We start from the raw sequence: 19,277 nt of genomic DNA, 5'->3' as shown, positions 1-19,277 counted from the left end.
ACTCATTTCAGTCCACCTTTACATACCTTCAGAGTCATCTTTCCAGATTCATCTGATAGTATCAGGTCCCGTTGCAAAAACTTCAACTAATTTCGTAAAATGACATAAAGTCAGCACTCCTTTGCAAGAGACCAGCAGAATCTGGCCTTAATCCATTTCACCTTGGTCATATTGTGCTACCATCTCCCTTTTCACCCTATATCCCCCTGGTGCACTCCCCTGCTACTGCAATATATTGGTCTTGTTACCGTTACAATGATATTAATTTGTCAAAGCCAATAGTTATTATATGTCCTTATAAGCTCTTTCAGTGCACCTATCAGCATCAGGCATCCTTGACTCTTCAAACTTCTTATTCCCCTGGTTTCCCTAGTTCTGGTGTCCTGGCTTTCCTTTTACCTATCTTTTAAAACTTGGTTTCAGCTGCTTACTTTTCTTCTGCTAGTCCCTTATATATTGACGTTTTCCAGATTCCATTCTGTCACACTTCCCTTCATGCTACACGATTCTGTAAGGGTCTTATCCACTCTTGTGCTTTTTGAAGTGATTCCCAAATTGAAGTGTCCAGCCTATCTCTCTAGTAACCATGTGGACATTTCTGTATGGAAGCTCTACAAGCACCTTAAGCTCAAACTCAACTGAACGCATAATCCCCACTTTATAGCTCCTTTCTCCTTTTTGTTCCTAGCTCACTTGGCAGAAGCACCATTCACCTGGTCACCCAAACTGAAGCCTTGGAACATAGCCATTTCTCTTTCTTATCTCTTACTCCTTATCAAGTGACAAGTCCTGACAGTTTTTCCTTTCTCGGTGTTTTAAAGACACTTTCCCTTCTCCTTTCTCAGCTACTGCCCTAGTTCAGGCATTGATCATCTCTTATCTTTGTAACCTCCTGATTGGACTCCTCTAGGTCTTACCATCATTAAGCTCATCCTCCTAGAATCCCCTCCCACAAAATCTATGTAAAACTCAGCTCTGACCATGTTACTTCCTGCTCCACGCAAATAACTAGTGTTTGCTGGAAATGATTTTTCACTTACATTAACCTTGTATGATTTGGAATTTTGTTTGAAAAACAAAACTTTGACCTATATTGGATCTATATAATGTGTGTGTGTGTGTGTGTGTGTGTGTGTATGTCTCCTATATAATAGGTCCAATTTGCCTAGCTTATTGCACAAGACTATCCTAACATATTGCATAAGACTATCTGATCATTTAAGGCCTAGAGTGTTCTCCTGGAAATTTGGGTTCCACCAGTCTAAAATTGCTAGTGTTCACTGTATACAATATTTTATTTCTTTCCATTGTGCCTTGGTTCATATTATTCCTTTCCTCTGGAATGCCTTCTTTATCTATCAGTGATAGCAAGCCCTGTGTTTATTTGGCCATCTCTTATTCTTCCAATAACTCTTAGCCTAGCCTCATGTCAGAAAGTCTTCCCTCACCATCCCTGCCAGCTACAATACACACACTAATCTGATGACCAAATTTACTCTGTTACTCTTTCCTTTCTCATCATGTTCTCATAAATGTATTACATTCCTTGTGTGACTGATTCTCCCACTGTGAGTTCATTATTACATACCCAGAGCCTAATAGAGTGTCTAGCCCTCAGACACGCTTAGTAAATACTTATCAAATAAGTTCTAGGGACACGAAACTCTCCACTGTTGGATGGCTATTATGTACCTCTCTTCCTCTAGACCTGGGTGCAGATGTTTCTCCTGTGATAAGTTCACCACTAGGGGACTAAACTCATCCTTTGGGCTTTTGCCCTTTATATCCTGGCCTGACTCTTCTATCCCATGGCCCACCCAAACCTTTACATACCCTCTGTAATAGCACTTTCTCTTACATGACACAATGAGGGTTTAATGTGCATACCTCTCAATTAGGGGATGCACTTTTTACATCAGGACCATGTTTTAATCAACTCCAGATCTGTATTGGAAAGAATAGTCCCAGAATATAGTAAATGCATAGTCATTAAGGGGAGAACACTCTAGCCAAATGCTTTTAATATGAAAAATAGACGAAAAGTTATAGAGTAGACAAACACTAGAATCAATTCTATTTCTAATCAAGAGTAGTGTAAGAAAGTGTTATAAGTCTACTATTTGGCTATAAATCAAATTTATCTTTTAAAGAAAACTTGGAAGTGTGAACAGCAATTTATTTTCACTATTTTCCAATTTTTTGTGAATAATATGTATTAATGATTAATGCATGCCAAGGACTGTATGATACTCAACTCTAAATTACATTTATTTACATGCCTTTACTTGGATTACCCATGAATTGTCACATCTAACTTATAAATTATTTGTTAAATCTCTCATTTTGGTTATAAAATATTTCTCTGGGATCCACAATTTCATAGGGCCTTTTCATCACTAAGGTATTGACTGAATCAACTCAAAGTGTATAATAGACTGAGCTTGGTTGTTGATATCCCCAGTTTTCCCATATTACACTCATTTTTCCCTCAGACGGCTTATAAGCAGTGAGCAGTGTTCAGTAATTGCATCATCTTCAAAATAAAACTTTGTATTTCATTTATGAAATTCACACTGTGAGCACCTTAAGCCATATGTTCATATGTTCCTCCATTTTTTTCTGCTTAAAGTACCTGCTGAACTGTTGCTGCCTCTCTAATCAGACACCAAAAATCACAGAGTGGCAGCCACAAGAAGGAAGAGCTAAATGGCACAGCTGTGTTAGGAGGACACCAATACTTGTTTAAACCAAGAACAAGATTATTTATTCTGGTGATGTCCAGTATCCCTTTAAATAGATAATGCGTGCTCAGGAAAATCAACTTCTGGTCTTTGAGTTTCTTACCAGTTTATTTTTACAGTTGGTGTTTGTCTAGCTCTTGTTCCCTCAAGGTGTGTATGTTTTGTTTTCCTTTTGCCGTCCTCATATCATCACATTTAGGCCTTAAATATTCCATAACGCTTGATCTCTGTCTTGAGGCTAACAAATATAATTATTTGTGAATTGTTGGAAAAGAAAAAAAGTAACACCATAGTGTTAGGGTTTTTTTTAATTTTCTATTTTTAGGTATTTATATTACTAGTGGTATTCTTAATAGGCATTAACTATAATTAGTGTCTAATAAAGTCAAAATAGGTATCATTTACCTAAAAGATGCAATCTAATTCTGGGGTTAAATTGCATAAATCCTATAATTCTTATGACATCCATTGTTATTTATAGTCCTCAAAGATCATGTTTAAAACTTTATCCTACTTATTATTAGCTAATAATATGAGTAGCTGGATGAGTGGCCACCATTTCCAGGACCACCAGCCATTTCAACTGAAGTGTCACTCAGGGCATTTATTTATGTGGTTACATTTTGTGTTTGTGTCCAGTAGTGAGACAAAATTCAGAGATGCTTAGGTCGTGGGTAAATTAATGACATAGGAGAGCAAAGGAGGATCAGATTATGTACTGAAAATTTCTTTCCTCCATGTGTGTTTTATCATTTCACTTTTATCATAAACCGTGCTTTCTATTTTTAAGTCTTTTGTTAGAGTTCAAATGAAACAAGATTCCTTGAGAGAAGTAACAGAATTGAACCCTTGATGCTTCTGGTATCTGTAAATGATACTGTTATTCAAGGCTTAAAAAAGAAATAGTCTTTAAGACTAAAGCTGGCATAATAGTCTGTCTTCACTATTTGTTTGCTTAATTAAATCCTGGTTTTAGCAAAATCTTGGAAAACAAACTGCTTATGGAAGACATTCTTTATGACAAAAGAATGGACTCAAGTCAGATGTTAAATTCACTAGTGTAATCAGTGTGCAGTGACAGTTACTTCATCAATGTTCCATGAAATACAAGTGTGAAAGACAATGCAAATACAATACAAATACAAATACAATACAAATACAAGTGTGAATGACAATTACTTCATCAATGTTCTGTAGAATACAAGTGTGAAAGAACATTCTGATTAGGGAATATAGCATTTTAGGGAATGAAATAATGGGGGACAGGGTTGGTAGAGTAAGGGAGACACCTGTTTATTGCTTTTCAGCAGTGCTAGATTCCACCGGAAGTGGCACTTTTTGTGTGTACACACAACACTCTCCCAATTGAAAGAAATTATGCATATATCCCTGTGACGAACTGCATTCTAGTTAAGCCACTTCACATTTGTGAATGAGAACTTTTTGAAAGGCTGAAATTAATTTTTCTTTCAATTAGAAATTATAGGAGTTTTCTCTCCTTTTCATGGAGTTGAGGAATTATTTAATTGCTGATGTTATAGGATATACTGCTATGTGAATTAACTAGGTTCTGTTTTTAAAGCACTTAATGTTTTTATCTTGCAGGCACTTTTCATGTCTGTCTTCCAAGTACATGTGCCCCGGTGTCCCTGCTGTAATGAGCACCTTGCTGGCAAATATAAATGCTTTCTATGCTCACACAACTGTTTCAACAAATGTACAGGTTTCTGCATCAGATCGATTTGCTGCTACCAACTTTGGTGTAAGTATTATTTCTTGAACTTGGAAATTCCTTGTAACTTATGGGAGTTAGATTTTCCAGGAGCTTTGCAATCTGGATACTCTTAGGATCTTACTGCAGAAGGTATGTCTTAGTGAGCATCTCTTTGTGTAACAGACTCAAGCTTAAAATTTATTTGAAAAGTGTTCAGTGAAATACCTTTATTTCACAGTCAGTAGACATCTTATTAGGTTAAACCTTCATATCTGAAATAACTTTTCCAATGGGGAAAATAGACATTTTGTGACAGAGTACCAGGATTTTATAGGAAATCCTCCATGTATGCAAATTTGGGATTTCACCATGTCAGATAACGTTCCCTGGTAAACGTGAGCTTCTCTGGAGACTTTTGGGTTCCAGTCGCACTTCCTGTTGGTTTCTACTGGTACTGATGAAAAAGGGCATATCATGTAAGTAAAAAAGAAGATGTCAGGTGCATAAGGAATGCAAGAGAAGTATCCATGCCTCCTCAAGACTTTCCATCTGAAATATTCAAATGCATCAAGAACACAAAGAAAAGTAAAAATGGTGGACATCTAAACTAAGAATTGGTGGAGGTAGAGTAGAAAGGACGAATTCCAGAGCTTTTCAGGGAATAGAATCAATAGCACTTGGTTCTTTAGGTATGTGAATAGCGGGGAAAAGGGAAAATGAGAAGATTCCCAAGGTTTTTGGCAAGGCAATTGGTAGGCAGTAGTTCTGTTCAATAACCCTGTGAGACAGGTAGTTCTATTCTCATTTGTTTATGGAGGAAACTAAGATCCATTTCAGGACACTATGCTCTATTCACTGCACTTCCAGATTGATACATAGAATATATTTTATTGATTATTATGTCATTAGAAATCAAATTTGGGGGTTTGTGTCATAGAATATAAACAAATGAGCCCCAGCAAATAAAAGGGTGTAAAGCCTATAGGAAAAAATGTGCGGCTATGTTTACTCTTTTCCAGTCCTTTTCCCTAAATGAAAATGTATGTGAAGTGTGTGAGATGAGTTGGAATGAATCAAAGGAAAAAGTAATTATTTAATGACAAATCAAAATAAATACTAGTATAAGAGAACACTATCTGTCTTAGGAGTGGTGGGGTTTGTGTTTGCATTCACATTTAGCAAGTCAGTTCAAGCCTCAATTTCTCTATCTGTCCAATGAGGACAGCAATTATTGCTTAACATGTTTCTCACGATGAAAATCAAATGAGGTAAAAGATATTTTGAAAGAGAGGAAAGTGCTCTACAAATATAATGTATGAGAATTTCATCTCTCCTGCCTACCTACAGGATAAACCATATATCATAAGCTACTTTTGTTAGATTGATTCTTATAAGAGCTCAGACCAAAGAAAACTCCCTGGCCTGCTCACCAAAATACTATTTTGACCATTTCCAGATCATGGAACAGTTTTTGTTACAAAAACCTCATCTTGGTAACAGTATTCATTGTTTTGGGATTTTACCGGTAACATAAAGCATTCAGTATTGTGAAATTGTTTTGCTTTTAATATTCTGCCTGGGTATATTGTAGCGAATAAGCCAACCTTGTGGAACACTGAGCCTTCTGCCTCTGATAAAGAAGATGTATTTATATGATTAATTTCTACCATAAAAGGTACCTGGAGGAAAATGAAATAGCATGCTCCTTTACTTCATGCTGACCCAAAGAGAGAAACCGAATTGATTTCACTCTTTTGCAGCATTTCATAGCAGCATAGTTATAACAGAGTTCATTGTGTACATCAAACAACTTACTGTAGAAGAGGACCAAAAAAGAAATCTTTCTTCAAACTACGTCTTGATAACTTGGTGATTTGATGTGTAAATTTGACTAGATTTTTCTCCTCCTGTTGAAAACAATGCCATGTGTATTTTCCACCTCCACCTTAGGGTCTTAAGTTCTTATTTACCTGAAGCTGATACCATCACTTGTGACTCAGAAACATCATTGTATTGGCCCCTTTTTATCTTTCCCAAAGGTGTAATGCAGACATTTTGAATCTCCAAAAAACAAACCAGTGGAAAATGTTCTGCCCTGGGAGGATTGTAAAACAAATAAATGTTTAAGAAAGGGAAACCAAACCATTACGTTTTCAAAGTCAGACTTTTTGCTTGCAACTGACATTTAAAATCATTGTTTGGATCAAAATGTTCAAGAATAAGATGAAAAGGACAGAACTATTTGGTGTGGAGAGGAGGGGAAATGTTCACTGAAGATAAAAGTTATAAAAATTTTAATAAAAATCCAACATTATGAAAGGCAAGGTAAAAAGTATTTTAAGAAAAGAGGAGTATATCACGTTGTTGCCTGTTATAAAAAGTTCAAGTTCGATAGGGAGAGAAATCAGCCCATTGGCTTTGGTGACTAGGAGGTCATTGCTAATGAAGCTTTTGAGGTTAAAGCCTAATTTCATAGAGATCTTCAGTGAATGTCATGTATGAAAAGATGTGTAAACTAGGGTTCAGGTATTCCCCAAATTATAGTGCAGTCATAAAAAATCAAGTTTTTTTTGGGGGGGGTGTCTTTTTTTGCTATTTCTTGGGCCGTTCCCGCGGCATATGGAGGTTCCCAGGCTAGGGGTCGAATCGGAGCTGTAGCCACCAGCCTACACCAGAGCCATAGCAACTCGGGATCCAAGCCGTGTCTGCAACCTACACCACAGCTCATGGCAACGCCGGATCGTTAACCCACTGAGCAAGGGCAGGGACCGAACCCGCAACCTCATGGTTCCTAGTCGGATTTGTTAACCACTGCGCCACGACGGGAACTCCAAAAAAAAAATCAAGTTTTAAAGAAAAGTTTATGTAATTGAGCAATACCCATGATAATGACAAATGAAAATATGTACATACAAAACTGTATATATAATCTAACATTGAAAACACACACAAACACACACAATTTGCACACACACGTACACATACACACATACTGGTTTAGAAATAAGACAAAGAAAATCTGCCAAAATGCAGCCATTTGGTGAGATTAAGGCCCATATTTTGTTGTTTCTTCTTTTGCATTCATCTTTTTATTAAAACTGTAAAATATTCTGTTATATTTGTATTTTATAATAAAAATGAAAAAAGGGGTGAAAGTAGGTGATGAAATAGAGACTATTCTGTTAAGCAACTTAAATGAGAAGGTTAAGAAAGTGATTAAGAGTGAGAACATTTTACCATGAAAAATATTTTTTACTGCCTGTTTGGGTAGGAGTTTTTATTGTTTAATAAGATAAATTTGAACATATGTGTAGATGGTTAGGATAGGAACTAGCTGCAGGAATGAAGTTGTACATTTATCAGATGGAGAATAAAGGATGCACTGATATCCCAGAGGAGATAGAAGTTAAGTGTAGGCAAGAGGACAGGAGGGAAATTCTTGAGAATACGAAAGGACAAGTTCTGTTCTGAAATTTGAGGAAAAAGTGAGTCCTTACAGAGGACACTAAGCTTTTGATACAGGAGTTAAAAGTTGATGGAGTCATACCTTACTCCCCTAATCTCTGTGGTTGTCTGCAGAATACAAAATGCTCATGTGTATAATATGAGAGCTATGATAGATATGCATGAGGCAGAGGAGATTAGCAGAGATTTGGGTAGGCTCATGAAGGGAATAGAAAGATGAATACTTCAGGGTCACGTAAGAGAAATTCCTAGCAAAACGAAGGTCTCATTTGATATGAGGAAGCATAAATCTGTTGTCATAATAACTCGTGTGGCTGTGAATTTTTCTCAGAATTTTTCAGCATTCAGATACTGATATAGAAACAAATACAGCAAAAGGGTGGATTAACTCTAGGCTGAAATTTTGCAAAAAAAAAATAAAATGGGGGGCGGAGAATGGAAGACTTAGGGAATTTGTATGTAAGTGATGCTGCCAAAAGAAAGTTGAAGTGATTCACCCATGGGGTCTGCTTTGATAAGTGGCACCATGAGAGAGACGGAGACAAAGGATTTGGGTAGGATCATCATACGTTTAGTTAACATTTCAAAGGGGAAGTCTCAAGTCCAATATGTATTTCTGGGAGTAGATTGCTGAAAATTAAATGTAAAACAGTGGTGCACTAGAGCTAATTTGTACCTGCTAATGCACAGCAATTGCTGAATTTTCAGGAGTATTGCAACCTGGTTGTTGAATATATCCATCTTTAAAACTGGAAATACTGAGAGTACTTATATTATAGAAATTGGAAAATGATAAAAATCAAGGCTATTTTTTTTTCTTTTGGAAGATGTTTTTATCAGCACATCATCGAGTACAAAGATGGCTAGGCATCAAGAAGATTAAGTAACTTTATTGGATAAATCATCTCAATGGGCATTGAAAACACCAGGGTAGAGCAAAAGTTGGGGAGGAGGAAAAGTTCATGAGGTGGGGGTTAGTATTTCAACTTTGAAGAAAAGCCCTTAGGAAACTTACTTAGTGAGTTATCCTAAGACACAAAATAGTAAATCAGTTATTCTTGAAATTGATGTTTATCTAGATCATTTTTTTTTCTTGATCTTAGACACCCTCTTCACCATAGCCAGTGCCTAGCAAAATAAATATGCTAATGCATATTTCTTTTTTATTACATGTATTCTGTTATTGGTTCACTTGTTCATTTAAGATATATTTCTGTGATTCATCATGTAAGGCACTATGACAAGTAGTAGAGGGACTGAAAGATACATGCTGACCTCTGTTCTCTGGGCGAATAGTCTAATGGGATAGTCACATAACCATGTGTAACAATAACAATAACTCACTCCCCAAATGGAATAAGTGACAAAGGAGTTCATACTTAAAAATTTATTTTGAGACTGAAGAGGGGAAAGTGATATTTTTTAAAGGCTCATGGAATCTTGCCAAAAGGAACAGGGCTTTTAGGAATGAGTAATATTTTTCAAAGTCCAAGAAATAGTGGGAAAACTACCTTAGGCCTGGGAAGACATTTAAGTGAAAACAAGGAGAAGTAATGCAAAAATCAGTTCAAAGTGTGGGTAAGGTAGTCTGCTTACCAATAGGGCAGATGAACTGAAAGATGGAAATGTCAGAAGAAGTTGCGTTACTGGGTTTAACATTAGATTGCTGAGGGCCTTTAATGCCCACTGAAACATTTGCACTTCATTCTTTAGGTATCGTATATAATCTGATAGAATTTCTGATTTAGAAAGATCACTCTGTGGAGAAAACGTTGAAGAGGAGAGAGAGAGAATGTGTATGAGACAGGGCTTCAACTATATGGTCATGGATGGGAACTAGATTTGTGGTGGGGATCACTTTGTAGTGTATACAGATGTCAACTTATAAAACTGTATACCTGAAACTCATATAATAATTTAAAGAATCTACACCTCTCCCTAATCACATAGCCACTCCCCCAACCTATGTATTTCTTTTCCAAACCCTCAAGATATCAAAATATCCTATAAAGTAACCAAAAATTCTTACAATCATGGAAAATGCAAAAAAAAAATGTTTCCCCAAGCAAACAATTTGCCAAAAAAAAAAAAAAAAAATTTAAGAAAGTGCTTTAGGAGTTCCCTTCTTGGCTCAGTGGAAATTAATCTGACTAGAATCTATGAGGACACAGGTTCAATCCCTAGCCTCACTCAGTGGGTCAAGGATCCGGTGTTGTCATGAGCTGTGGTGTAGGTCGCAGACTTGACTTAGATCTGGCATTGCTGTGTCTGTGGTGTAGGCAGTGGCTACAGCTCTGATTCAACCCCTGGCCTGGGAACCTTCATATGCCATAGATTCGGCTCTAAAAACGAAAAAAAAAAAAAAAAAAAGACAATGATCTAAAAATAAGACAGGGGTGTTAAGACCTAGAGTCAGGAAGAAGCTTGTTCAAAGTTCAGTCAAGCTGAGGGAAGCTTAAGCTTTCTTACTCAGTGAATGATAATATCTCAGTGCCTTTCATCTTTGCCTGTAAAGTGATTCTTTACATACTCTTTGAATTTACGTCATTCATTCATTAGTGTGTCATTGATAGCATCGTTGTGGTATCGGTATAATCTCAAATCAACAAGAAATGTAGATGCATTTCCAATATGTTCATATGATCAGCATGAATTAAGTTATCACAGATTTATCAAAGTAGTTTGTGGATTAATTTCTACTTGAAATGTTTCTATTCTGCTTAAAGAATGGCTGCTTTTACTATGACCTGGAAAAAAAAAAACTTTTTAAGTTTTTGCTGATCGAGGTCAGAATCATTAGACCCTGTTCTTATAAATTTTATAAGTCTAAGATCATATTGAACCTGCACCTGGGGCTCATCTCAGGGAAGCTGAATTAAGCGCAGACTCCCAGAGTTAAGCATCCTTAGCTTCAGATTAAATCTGCCACTGCAGTTGGATTGCGATACTAGGAAACAAAGAATAGAAGAGAAGAGCCAGGGATGATGTAGAGGTTTTTACACACCTTCCATTTAAAAGCTTTTCCTTCCATGATTCCCAGGGCCCTAGGGAAACCTACTGAGAGTATACTCATGGGATTATAACTGCCTCCCCCATCCAAACTTTCGAAACCAACTGGTTTTGTATGGCTCATGAGCTAAGAATGGTTTTTAAATTTTTAAGTGGTTTTAAAAAAAATCAAAAGATTATCATTTTGTGACACATGAAAATTATATGAAATTCACATTTCAGTATTCATCAACAGAATTTTGTTGCAAAAAACAACCCTGCTCACTTGTTTATATATTGTTAATGGAAGCTCTTGTGCTGTAACAGTGGAGTTTAATTGTTGTGAAAGAGACCAAAAAAACTGAAAATATTTGCTATCTGGCTCTTTACAGACAGTTTGCTAACCTCCTGTCTAGAGTTATCCTTGTCAACTAATTAAAACTAAATTGTTGATAACAGATAATGCTGAATGCTAATACTATAGATTTGGCCCCTACCGAATACCAGGCATATGGAGTCCTTACCAAATGCAAAGAACTGAATAGCGTGAGAGTTTCAGCTATTGTGGCATGCCCCTCGGGAAACATTTTTTAATCATACAGTCTTTTCTTATTCCTCAAATCACACCATGTAGGTAATAGACCTCCTCTGCTCTCACAAAGGCAATCTCACTCTAGTTAAATAGAAATATCGTGCATAAAATTAAATTTCAAGCTGTCCTACTGTTTAAAAAAATGTTTATGAAAATTCAATCAGCAGCACCCTTTTAATTTCCCATCAGCTGATAGCATTCAGGACTTAGCATCAACAAGCCTGGCAGTTTTCTCCTCAGTTTTCTGTTTTCCTAAATGTAAATTTTCCATCTGGGCACTGAGGACCTAGGTAGGAAGACCAAATATGTGATCTGTATCAGTTGGAAATCTTTTCAGCTGCATGATGAAAATCAACTGAACAAAATTAAATAATATTTTTCCCATGTAAACTAAGTCCAGATGTGGCCAGGAATTCAGGGCTGGTGCAGGTGCTCAGGACTATAATTTTTGGGAAGGGTAAGCAGACAGAGTTAGGGTGAGGTTTGGGGCTCCTTCCAGCTTCCTGCCTCATCACCCTTACCATTGGTCCAGCCTTTCATTTTAGAGCCATGGGATGACTGACCTTCTAGTATCTCACCTAAGCTTAAGGTGAAAACAAGAAGAGAAACAGAAAGCGCAAATGGAAGAAAGACCTGACAAATAATTATAGAGTAAGCACTAATACAACAAATACCCTCTGCCAAGCTCTCTTTTAGAATCTTTCTAAATAATAATTCATTGATGAGATGCTGGCTGGGACCATCCCCTTTAATAAGCAGTATGTATACATCTCATTGGCCAAAGCCATGCTGCATGGCCATTCCTAGAGTGGAGGAAGGCTGGGAACATAGGTGTTTCATAAAGGACACATTTGACTGTTGAGGTTCTACTAGTAAGGAGGAGAGGAGAATGGATATTGAGCAGACGAGCCAGAATAGTTGTCCTGGCATGTATAAGAGGCCCAGTGATTTGGGTCATAGCATGTTTGACTAGGGTCACGTCAGCTGTCTTAATGACTTGTACCAATTATAGAGGTCATATAAAGCATCCAGAGACTGATGCAAACACATTGATTTTTATGCCATTGAATGATTAATTTTACTGTGGCTTAAACTGATGATTATAGTGGATCTTTTATTTTTCTGTTTTGATTGAGAACCAGTGACACACAGTGATGGATGATGTGGGGTTACTTAAGGGCAGCCATGATCTCCTCCTCCCTTTGGAAAGTATGATAGTGAATAAGAAAGAAAAGTCTAAGTAAGACATCCGTTGTGTTTTTCGACAGCTTTGCTGGAGAGTCTTACTTACCAAACAAGACGGCAACTTCTCGAAGATAAGGTTCAGTTCTTGGGTTCCGTCATTGCCTCCACAGGGGTTAATTAACACAGAGCAGTACTCAAACGTTGCTTGCTGATGTATAAACCTGATAAAAGGCAGTTTATTCAGCAGATTGGAGTTTCAACTTAGGAACAATTTATCGACTCCTGTTAATATTCAACTCACTTCATCAAGATCACTAAGAGTTATATACCCCATAAATCCACCTTGTACGTGAAACTACTAGGAAAAATTCCTACTTTTGCTAATATATTCCAAAGTGTCATTTGGTGTTTATAGGGTAATAATATAGGGAGAAACCTTTACCCTACTATCACCCCCTATTTTTTCCATTTTTGTCTAAGAATTGGAGGTTCAGAACGGTGTTTTGTCTCCCTAAAAAGTTTGTGCGTGTGATTTAAATATTTTTTACATTATCCATTTTTTTATATTTTGTCTTTTTAGGACTGCACCCATGGCATATGGAGGTTTCCAGGCTAGGGATCGAATCAGACCTGTAGCCACTGGCCTACACCACAGCCATGGCAATGCCAGATCCGAGCTGCCTCTGAGATCTACACTGCAGCTCACAGCAACACCAGATCCTTAACCCACTGAGCAAGGCCAGGGGTCGAACCCTAGTCAGATTCATTTCCACTGACCCACGACGGGAACTCTTCTTATCCAATTTATTTAATCCACACAACTATATCCTCATGCTTATCAGTAAAACTCCTTAATTCATATCATTTATCATCCTCAAATCCTTCTGTGAAGAGGTCATTCCAACCCTGATACAGTATCAGAGGGAAATATTTTTGTTGGCCTATTTTACACTTTTTAGCACTAAATCATAAACATACTTTAAAGGCAGTTGATTCTTTCAGATTATAAGGTCTGTTGCCAAAAGAAAAATGCTTTTTGAAATTGTTTTTGACCAAAAGACCAGCTGTTCCCACTTCCATAGGTAGAAGTTTTAAAAACTATGATTTGGGGTAGGTGGTCTGGTGTGTTGGGGTAGAAAAAGGAGGAGAGGTGTATTTTCTTTTGGTGAATCACAGGGCTGTGAATCAGTGTAGTGGCAATTTAGTTTTTTGGACTCTTTCTACATAACACAAGTCTTTGAATATTGTCTCATTCATCACTGAGAGCCAGTGTGGCTGGATTTGGTGTCACAGTAACCTGAGTTTGAATCACTCCAAAATCATATAATAACTCTGTGATCTAGGAGAAATCATTGACTTCTTTGAACCTTCTGTTTTTAAAATGGGAGCAATAACTCAGACAAATTTTGTTGTAAGGACTACATTCTGAGTAATCACTTATTTCCATTCTTCTCTTTTGTGTTTTCTTTATACAGAGGGAAAAATTCATCAAACTATTGGACCAGTTGCATAACTCTTTAAGGATTGACCTTTCGAAGTATAGGGTATGTACAAAATTATTTGACTAAGGGTAAAATGCTATGTTTGGCTCAGATGATTTTTGTCATATTGTAAAAAAAAAAAAAAGTTATTCACTATCCAACTAAAAAAGTTATCCACTGTGTAATGGAAAAGTCAAAATAATGTTCTTGGCATCTTGGGTCTTGAAACACTAGACGAGTTTCCTGAGTAATCAAGTTGACCTCCTTTGTTCACGTAAGCCTTTGCTCCACGTAAGCCTACAGCCATGCTGTGTGTGTGTGCATGTATGTGTGTGCAGCTTTGATTTTATAATTATTCTAATAACTATGATATTGAGTGGCCCTCAGCTAATTCATGAGGTAGACATGTGGCCCAGTCTTCATCTGGAAAGCTCAGCCCTTCAGACTGAGATATCCTGCAGATATTTCCTCAGCTTTTGAGATGCCTTCTGGGATTCACTGCTAAGTTCACTCCTAGAGCCCTACAGTGTGCTATGTTGAAGCTATCTGGAGTTCATTGTCAACAAGTCTACACTGCACCTCCAGGTGAAACAAACCGACATACACAAATATATTCATCTCTGTGTGTTTAAAGACACACGTACAATTTTAGTTATAAAATACCTTGGTTACAAAGATTTTAAACATTTTATTTACCAAAAAATCTATAGTAATAACTATTGCATTCTTTAACAGAATAATTCTTTAGATATTATTCTAAATATCTTTCCATATCTGCACATATTATCTCTCCTGCATTCAACTTTTAGTCTCTTATTGATGGATTTCTTCACTGCACATTTCTGGATATTACAATACCACATTTTATCCAACTCATTTTTCATGTTGGAACTCGAGCCAACACTATGAAAAGAGAACTCTGCCAGGCAATAAAAATGATACTTGGCAACAAGAAGAACCTTGAGACCACCTCCTCTACCATTATTTTGACACCTCAACTCTGCTTGAGATCATCAATATCTAAAAGTTACCTGCAGTTTTGGAATGGATTTTTAAAAAGCCTATCTAAAAACATGTTACTATGAAAAATTTTCAATGCTAAAATTGTTTCTTCAATAAAACATTTTTGTAATTATACCTTTCCTTTCCTTCAAAATTCTGAACATCTGCATTTTCATAAGACGTTTCTCACCAAACTTCACTAATGGAATTTTTTTGTTTAAATCCACATTATTTTCTTTTAACTTTTAAAAAGTTTCTTGGTGACTAAAAGTAAGTATAGCACATAGACAAGTTCCCATAGTATTTTGGAAGAAATAAGCCATCTTGAGAAAATTATTACAAACATTTTTAAATATATGCTCATCTTCCCTCTTTTAGTAGGGAAACTATTTTATGAAACCGGGATGAGTAAGGTAATAAACATTGCATTAATGATATTTGGTATGTTTTTATTGCTTTGTGGGAATAAGTAGAAACAAGTGGATTTTGAAGACAAAGATTAAGAATATTTCCAAATTGCTTACATTCTGTGATTTTTACAATTGTAAAAATACTAAAGGGGTACTTTTAAAATCTTACACAGTTACTAACCATTTTCCTTCACAAAAAGCTGTTTTTAGTTTATTTTCCCACTGGAAGCTTACTGCTGATAATTTACCCATTTTCTGTTTCCTAATTAACCAGGAAAACTTTCCTGCTAGCAATGCAGAAAGACTGCAAGACCTGAAATCAACTGTTGATCTGCTAACAAGTATCACCTTTTTTAGGATGAAGGTACCTCATTTATTTTTGTTATTGTCTCCATGTGACGTGACACACTTACTCCCTGCTGGAGTCTGGTTTTACCCTTCTCTTGATCAGCACTGTTCATCCTCAGTGATTAAGATGTGGTGCCTTCGCCTGAGCTAAATGAATCTTCCAATATAAAGTGTTTTGAAAAACGGATTATCCCAGACACTTAAGATATTCGGATACATTTGGCTCAAATTTAGTTTTAAGTTAAATCCATCTTAAACAAAGCTCTTTAGTGAGTGGACATCGCACACACGCACACACACACCAAAATCCCTAAGAACATTAAATGGAAATGGAGTTCACTTCTCATTTCAGTTTTAACTCAGATGTTTAGCTGATTTTTTTCTTTCTTTTTTTTTTTAATTGTAAGAGAGTAGCTGACTCTTTTAAGTTTACGCTAATCGCAGCAACTTTTATTTTCCACTCTGAGAATGTACGTGACTGCTTAATCCATTAGTATAATTAATTATTATCTACCAAGCTACACAAACATTTCTTTTTAGATGTATCTCCTCTGCTTTAATAGCAAAGTCTCTGTGATTGTAATTTTGCTAGCAGGACAGTTCGTGTAAAGCCTTTCTTAAAAGTACTTCTCAGGCTATGGGTTAAACATTTTTGCTCTTGGAAAGAGTTTTATGATTTTTACTCAGAAAATTCCTGTGCAGAAAAAAAAAATAGAAATAATTATTTTTCTTCTTTGAAGTTGCATGTGATTATCTTCACTAAAGCAATAAAATTGGCATTTTATAATGTAAGAGAGACAGAAACAAAACCATGCCATATCAATCATCAGTCCTTTAAAGTTCAAATATAGTTCCTTTGGGTTAACGTCGTGGTTAAATTAGGTGACCAGGATATATAGAATTTACATCAGTTCTGATGTGCTGGCAGCAGCGGCTGGCACAGTGCATAGAGAATGAGACTCAATCCAGGCTCAGTGGGATAGACAGGTATGTCTGTCATTCACATTGAGGGCCTGGGGAAATGGGAGTGAGGGTGGGGCATGCCAGCACAGTGCTACATACCTTTAGTCACCAGCTTTGCAGTGTTTAGGAAACAAAATCAACTCATTTTGCAACCCCTCTGCCCCAGCCTCTCTACCAGCTGATGATCTTACTTCTGATTTCACCGAAACAACTGGAGCAACTACTGGAGAGCTTCCTTAAGCTCTGACTACATGCTCCTGTCACCCACCCCATCTACCTATTTCCCTGCATCTGTATCTGAATATGCTTCTTCTTCTTTTATTGCTATTGCTTAGCTGTCTGTTTTCCTAGGAAAGGTTATCTCTTCGACTTGTGTAATTTCATCCGCTTCTAAGTACTAACACAGTGGTCTGGAAGTCTTCCTCACAATTACTTGAATTATCAAACTTCCCCCTCTACTGGATATTCTCTATCACCAAACACGCTATCATGCTATTAATTTTCCAGTCTTAAAAATATTTCTTGGAGTTCCCATTCATGGCTCAGTGGTTAATGTATCCAACTAGGAACCATGAGGCTGCGGGTTCAATCCCTGGCCTCGCTAGGTGAGCTAAGGATCCGGCGTTGCCGTGAGCTGTGGTGTAGGTCGCAGATGCAGCTCAGATCCCACGTTCCTGTGGCTCTCTCATGCAGTGACTACAGCTCTGATTCGACCCCTACCTGGGAACCTCCATATGCCACGGGTGTGCGGCCCTGAAAAGCAAAAAAAAATATATATATATTTCTTGGCTCCATTTTTTGCTACAGCTACTACCCTAATGCTTCTTATTCTTTACTGCTAGAAGAATAGTCCTTTTTACATTTTCTTTCCAATTTACTTTCTTACATTGTCTTCTAAACAAATTTGCTCCTTTTACTGTCCTTTTTTCTCATTATAGACAGTAAACTTCACTCTTTTTGTCACAGAACTCTCTTAATTTGAACATGTGTGATTATATAACCACCACTACAGTCAAGATTTAGAATAGTTCTGTAACTTCCAGAATTCCCTTATGCTGTTACTTTTTACTCATCCTCACTCCAACTCCTTGGTAACCACTGGTCTGTTGTTGTTCCCCTATGGTTTTACCTTTTCCAGAATATTATGTAAATGAAATAATAATCTATGTATTATAACATATAGGCTATTAATTCATCTTTTGAGTGTATCTACAGTTCTTTCCTTTTTTTAATTTTATTTTTTATTTTTGCTTTTAGAGGCTGCACCTGCGGCATATGGAAGTTCCCAGATTAGGGGTTGAATCAGAGCTCAACCTGCTGGCCACAGCCACAGCAATGTGGAATCCAAGTTGTGTCTGCAGGTCCTTAACCCAATGAGAGGGGTCAGGGATTGAACCCATGTCCTCATGAATATTAGTTGGTTTCTTTACCACTGAGGCACAGAAGGAACTCCCATACATTTCATTCCCTTTTATTCCTGAGTTTGGGTTGTTTCCCGTTTGCGTTCATATCAAATAAAACTGTTAAAAATAGTCATATACACATTTTTGTGTAATCATAAATGTTCACTTTCCTTGGGTAAATAACAAGGAGTGAGATTCCCTGGTAATTTGGTAAATGCATGTTAAAATTTACAAGAAATATCACTTGCAGCTGTTCTGTATCTTTTGCTGAAGCTCTTAATATTTTCCATGATTTTATTTTTTAGCCATTCTAGTAGAAGCAAAGTTGTCTTATTTTGGTCTTAATTTTATTTATGTATTAATTAATAATGTTGTTCATGCTTTCTTGGGCTGATTTGCTATCTAAATTTTTTTAATGAAAAATCTGTTAAAGTGTTTTGCTCACTTTTCATTAGGTGGTTTTCTTTTCATGGAGTATTGAGTTCTTTCTATACTCCAGATACAAGTTTTTTGTCAGGTGCTTTATTGGCTGATATTTTTTCCCTGTCCGTTCTTTGTCTTTTTGTTCTCTAACATTATTTTTTTTTGCATAGTAAAAGTTTTAAATTTTGATGAAATCTCCATCAATTTTTCTATGGAAAGAGTGTGGTTCTGGCTAAACCAAGGTCATAAAGAGATTTTCTTGATTTTTTTGTTTCTTCTAAAAGTTGTATTTTACCTTTTGTGTTTAACTCTATGTTCCATTTTGAGAGTTCTTTTTTTTTTTTTTTAAATAAGGTATAAAGTTTGGATCCAGGATCACTTGCTTTTTACATATACATGTTCAACAGTTTTAACACCATTTATTGAAAAGATCACTTTTTATTCATTGAATTGCATTTGCATCACCATTAAAAATTAACTGGTCATATTTGCTTGGACATTCTCTCCTGTCCACTATCTGTCCTTTCACCATTACCATGCTATCTTTATTACTGCCATCTTA

The 19,277-nt window shown here is 36.5% G+C and overlaps 1 protein-coding gene across 1 annotated transcript in view; it reads left to right on the top strand.

Annotated features, from left to right (window-relative positions):
* LOC125120751 (protein unc-13 homolog C-like) overlaps positions 1-19,277 on the top strand; it is a 134,677-nt gene that overhangs the window by 65,294 nt on the left and 50,106 nt on the right. The window contains exons 8-10 of the mRNA XM_047769189.1: positions 4,347-4,503; positions 14,161-14,229; positions 15,853-15,942. Of these exons, the coding sequence (XP_047625145.1) occupies positions 4,347-4,503; positions 14,161-14,229; positions 15,853-15,942 (316 nt within the window). The remainder of the gene's footprint in view (positions 1-4,346; positions 4,504-14,160; positions 14,230-15,852; positions 15,943-19,277) is intronic.

Source organism: Phacochoerus africanus, chromosome 2 (assembly GCF_016906955.1).
Source record: "Phacochoerus africanus isolate WHEZ1 chromosome 2, ROS_Pafr_v1, whole genome shotgun sequence".
NCBI lineage: Eukaryota > Metazoa > Chordata > Mammalia > Artiodactyla > Suidae > Phacochoerus > Phacochoerus africanus.
The sequence above is the reverse complement of the archived record's forward strand: the minus strand, read 5'-3'. Positions and strand labels throughout refer to the sequence as shown.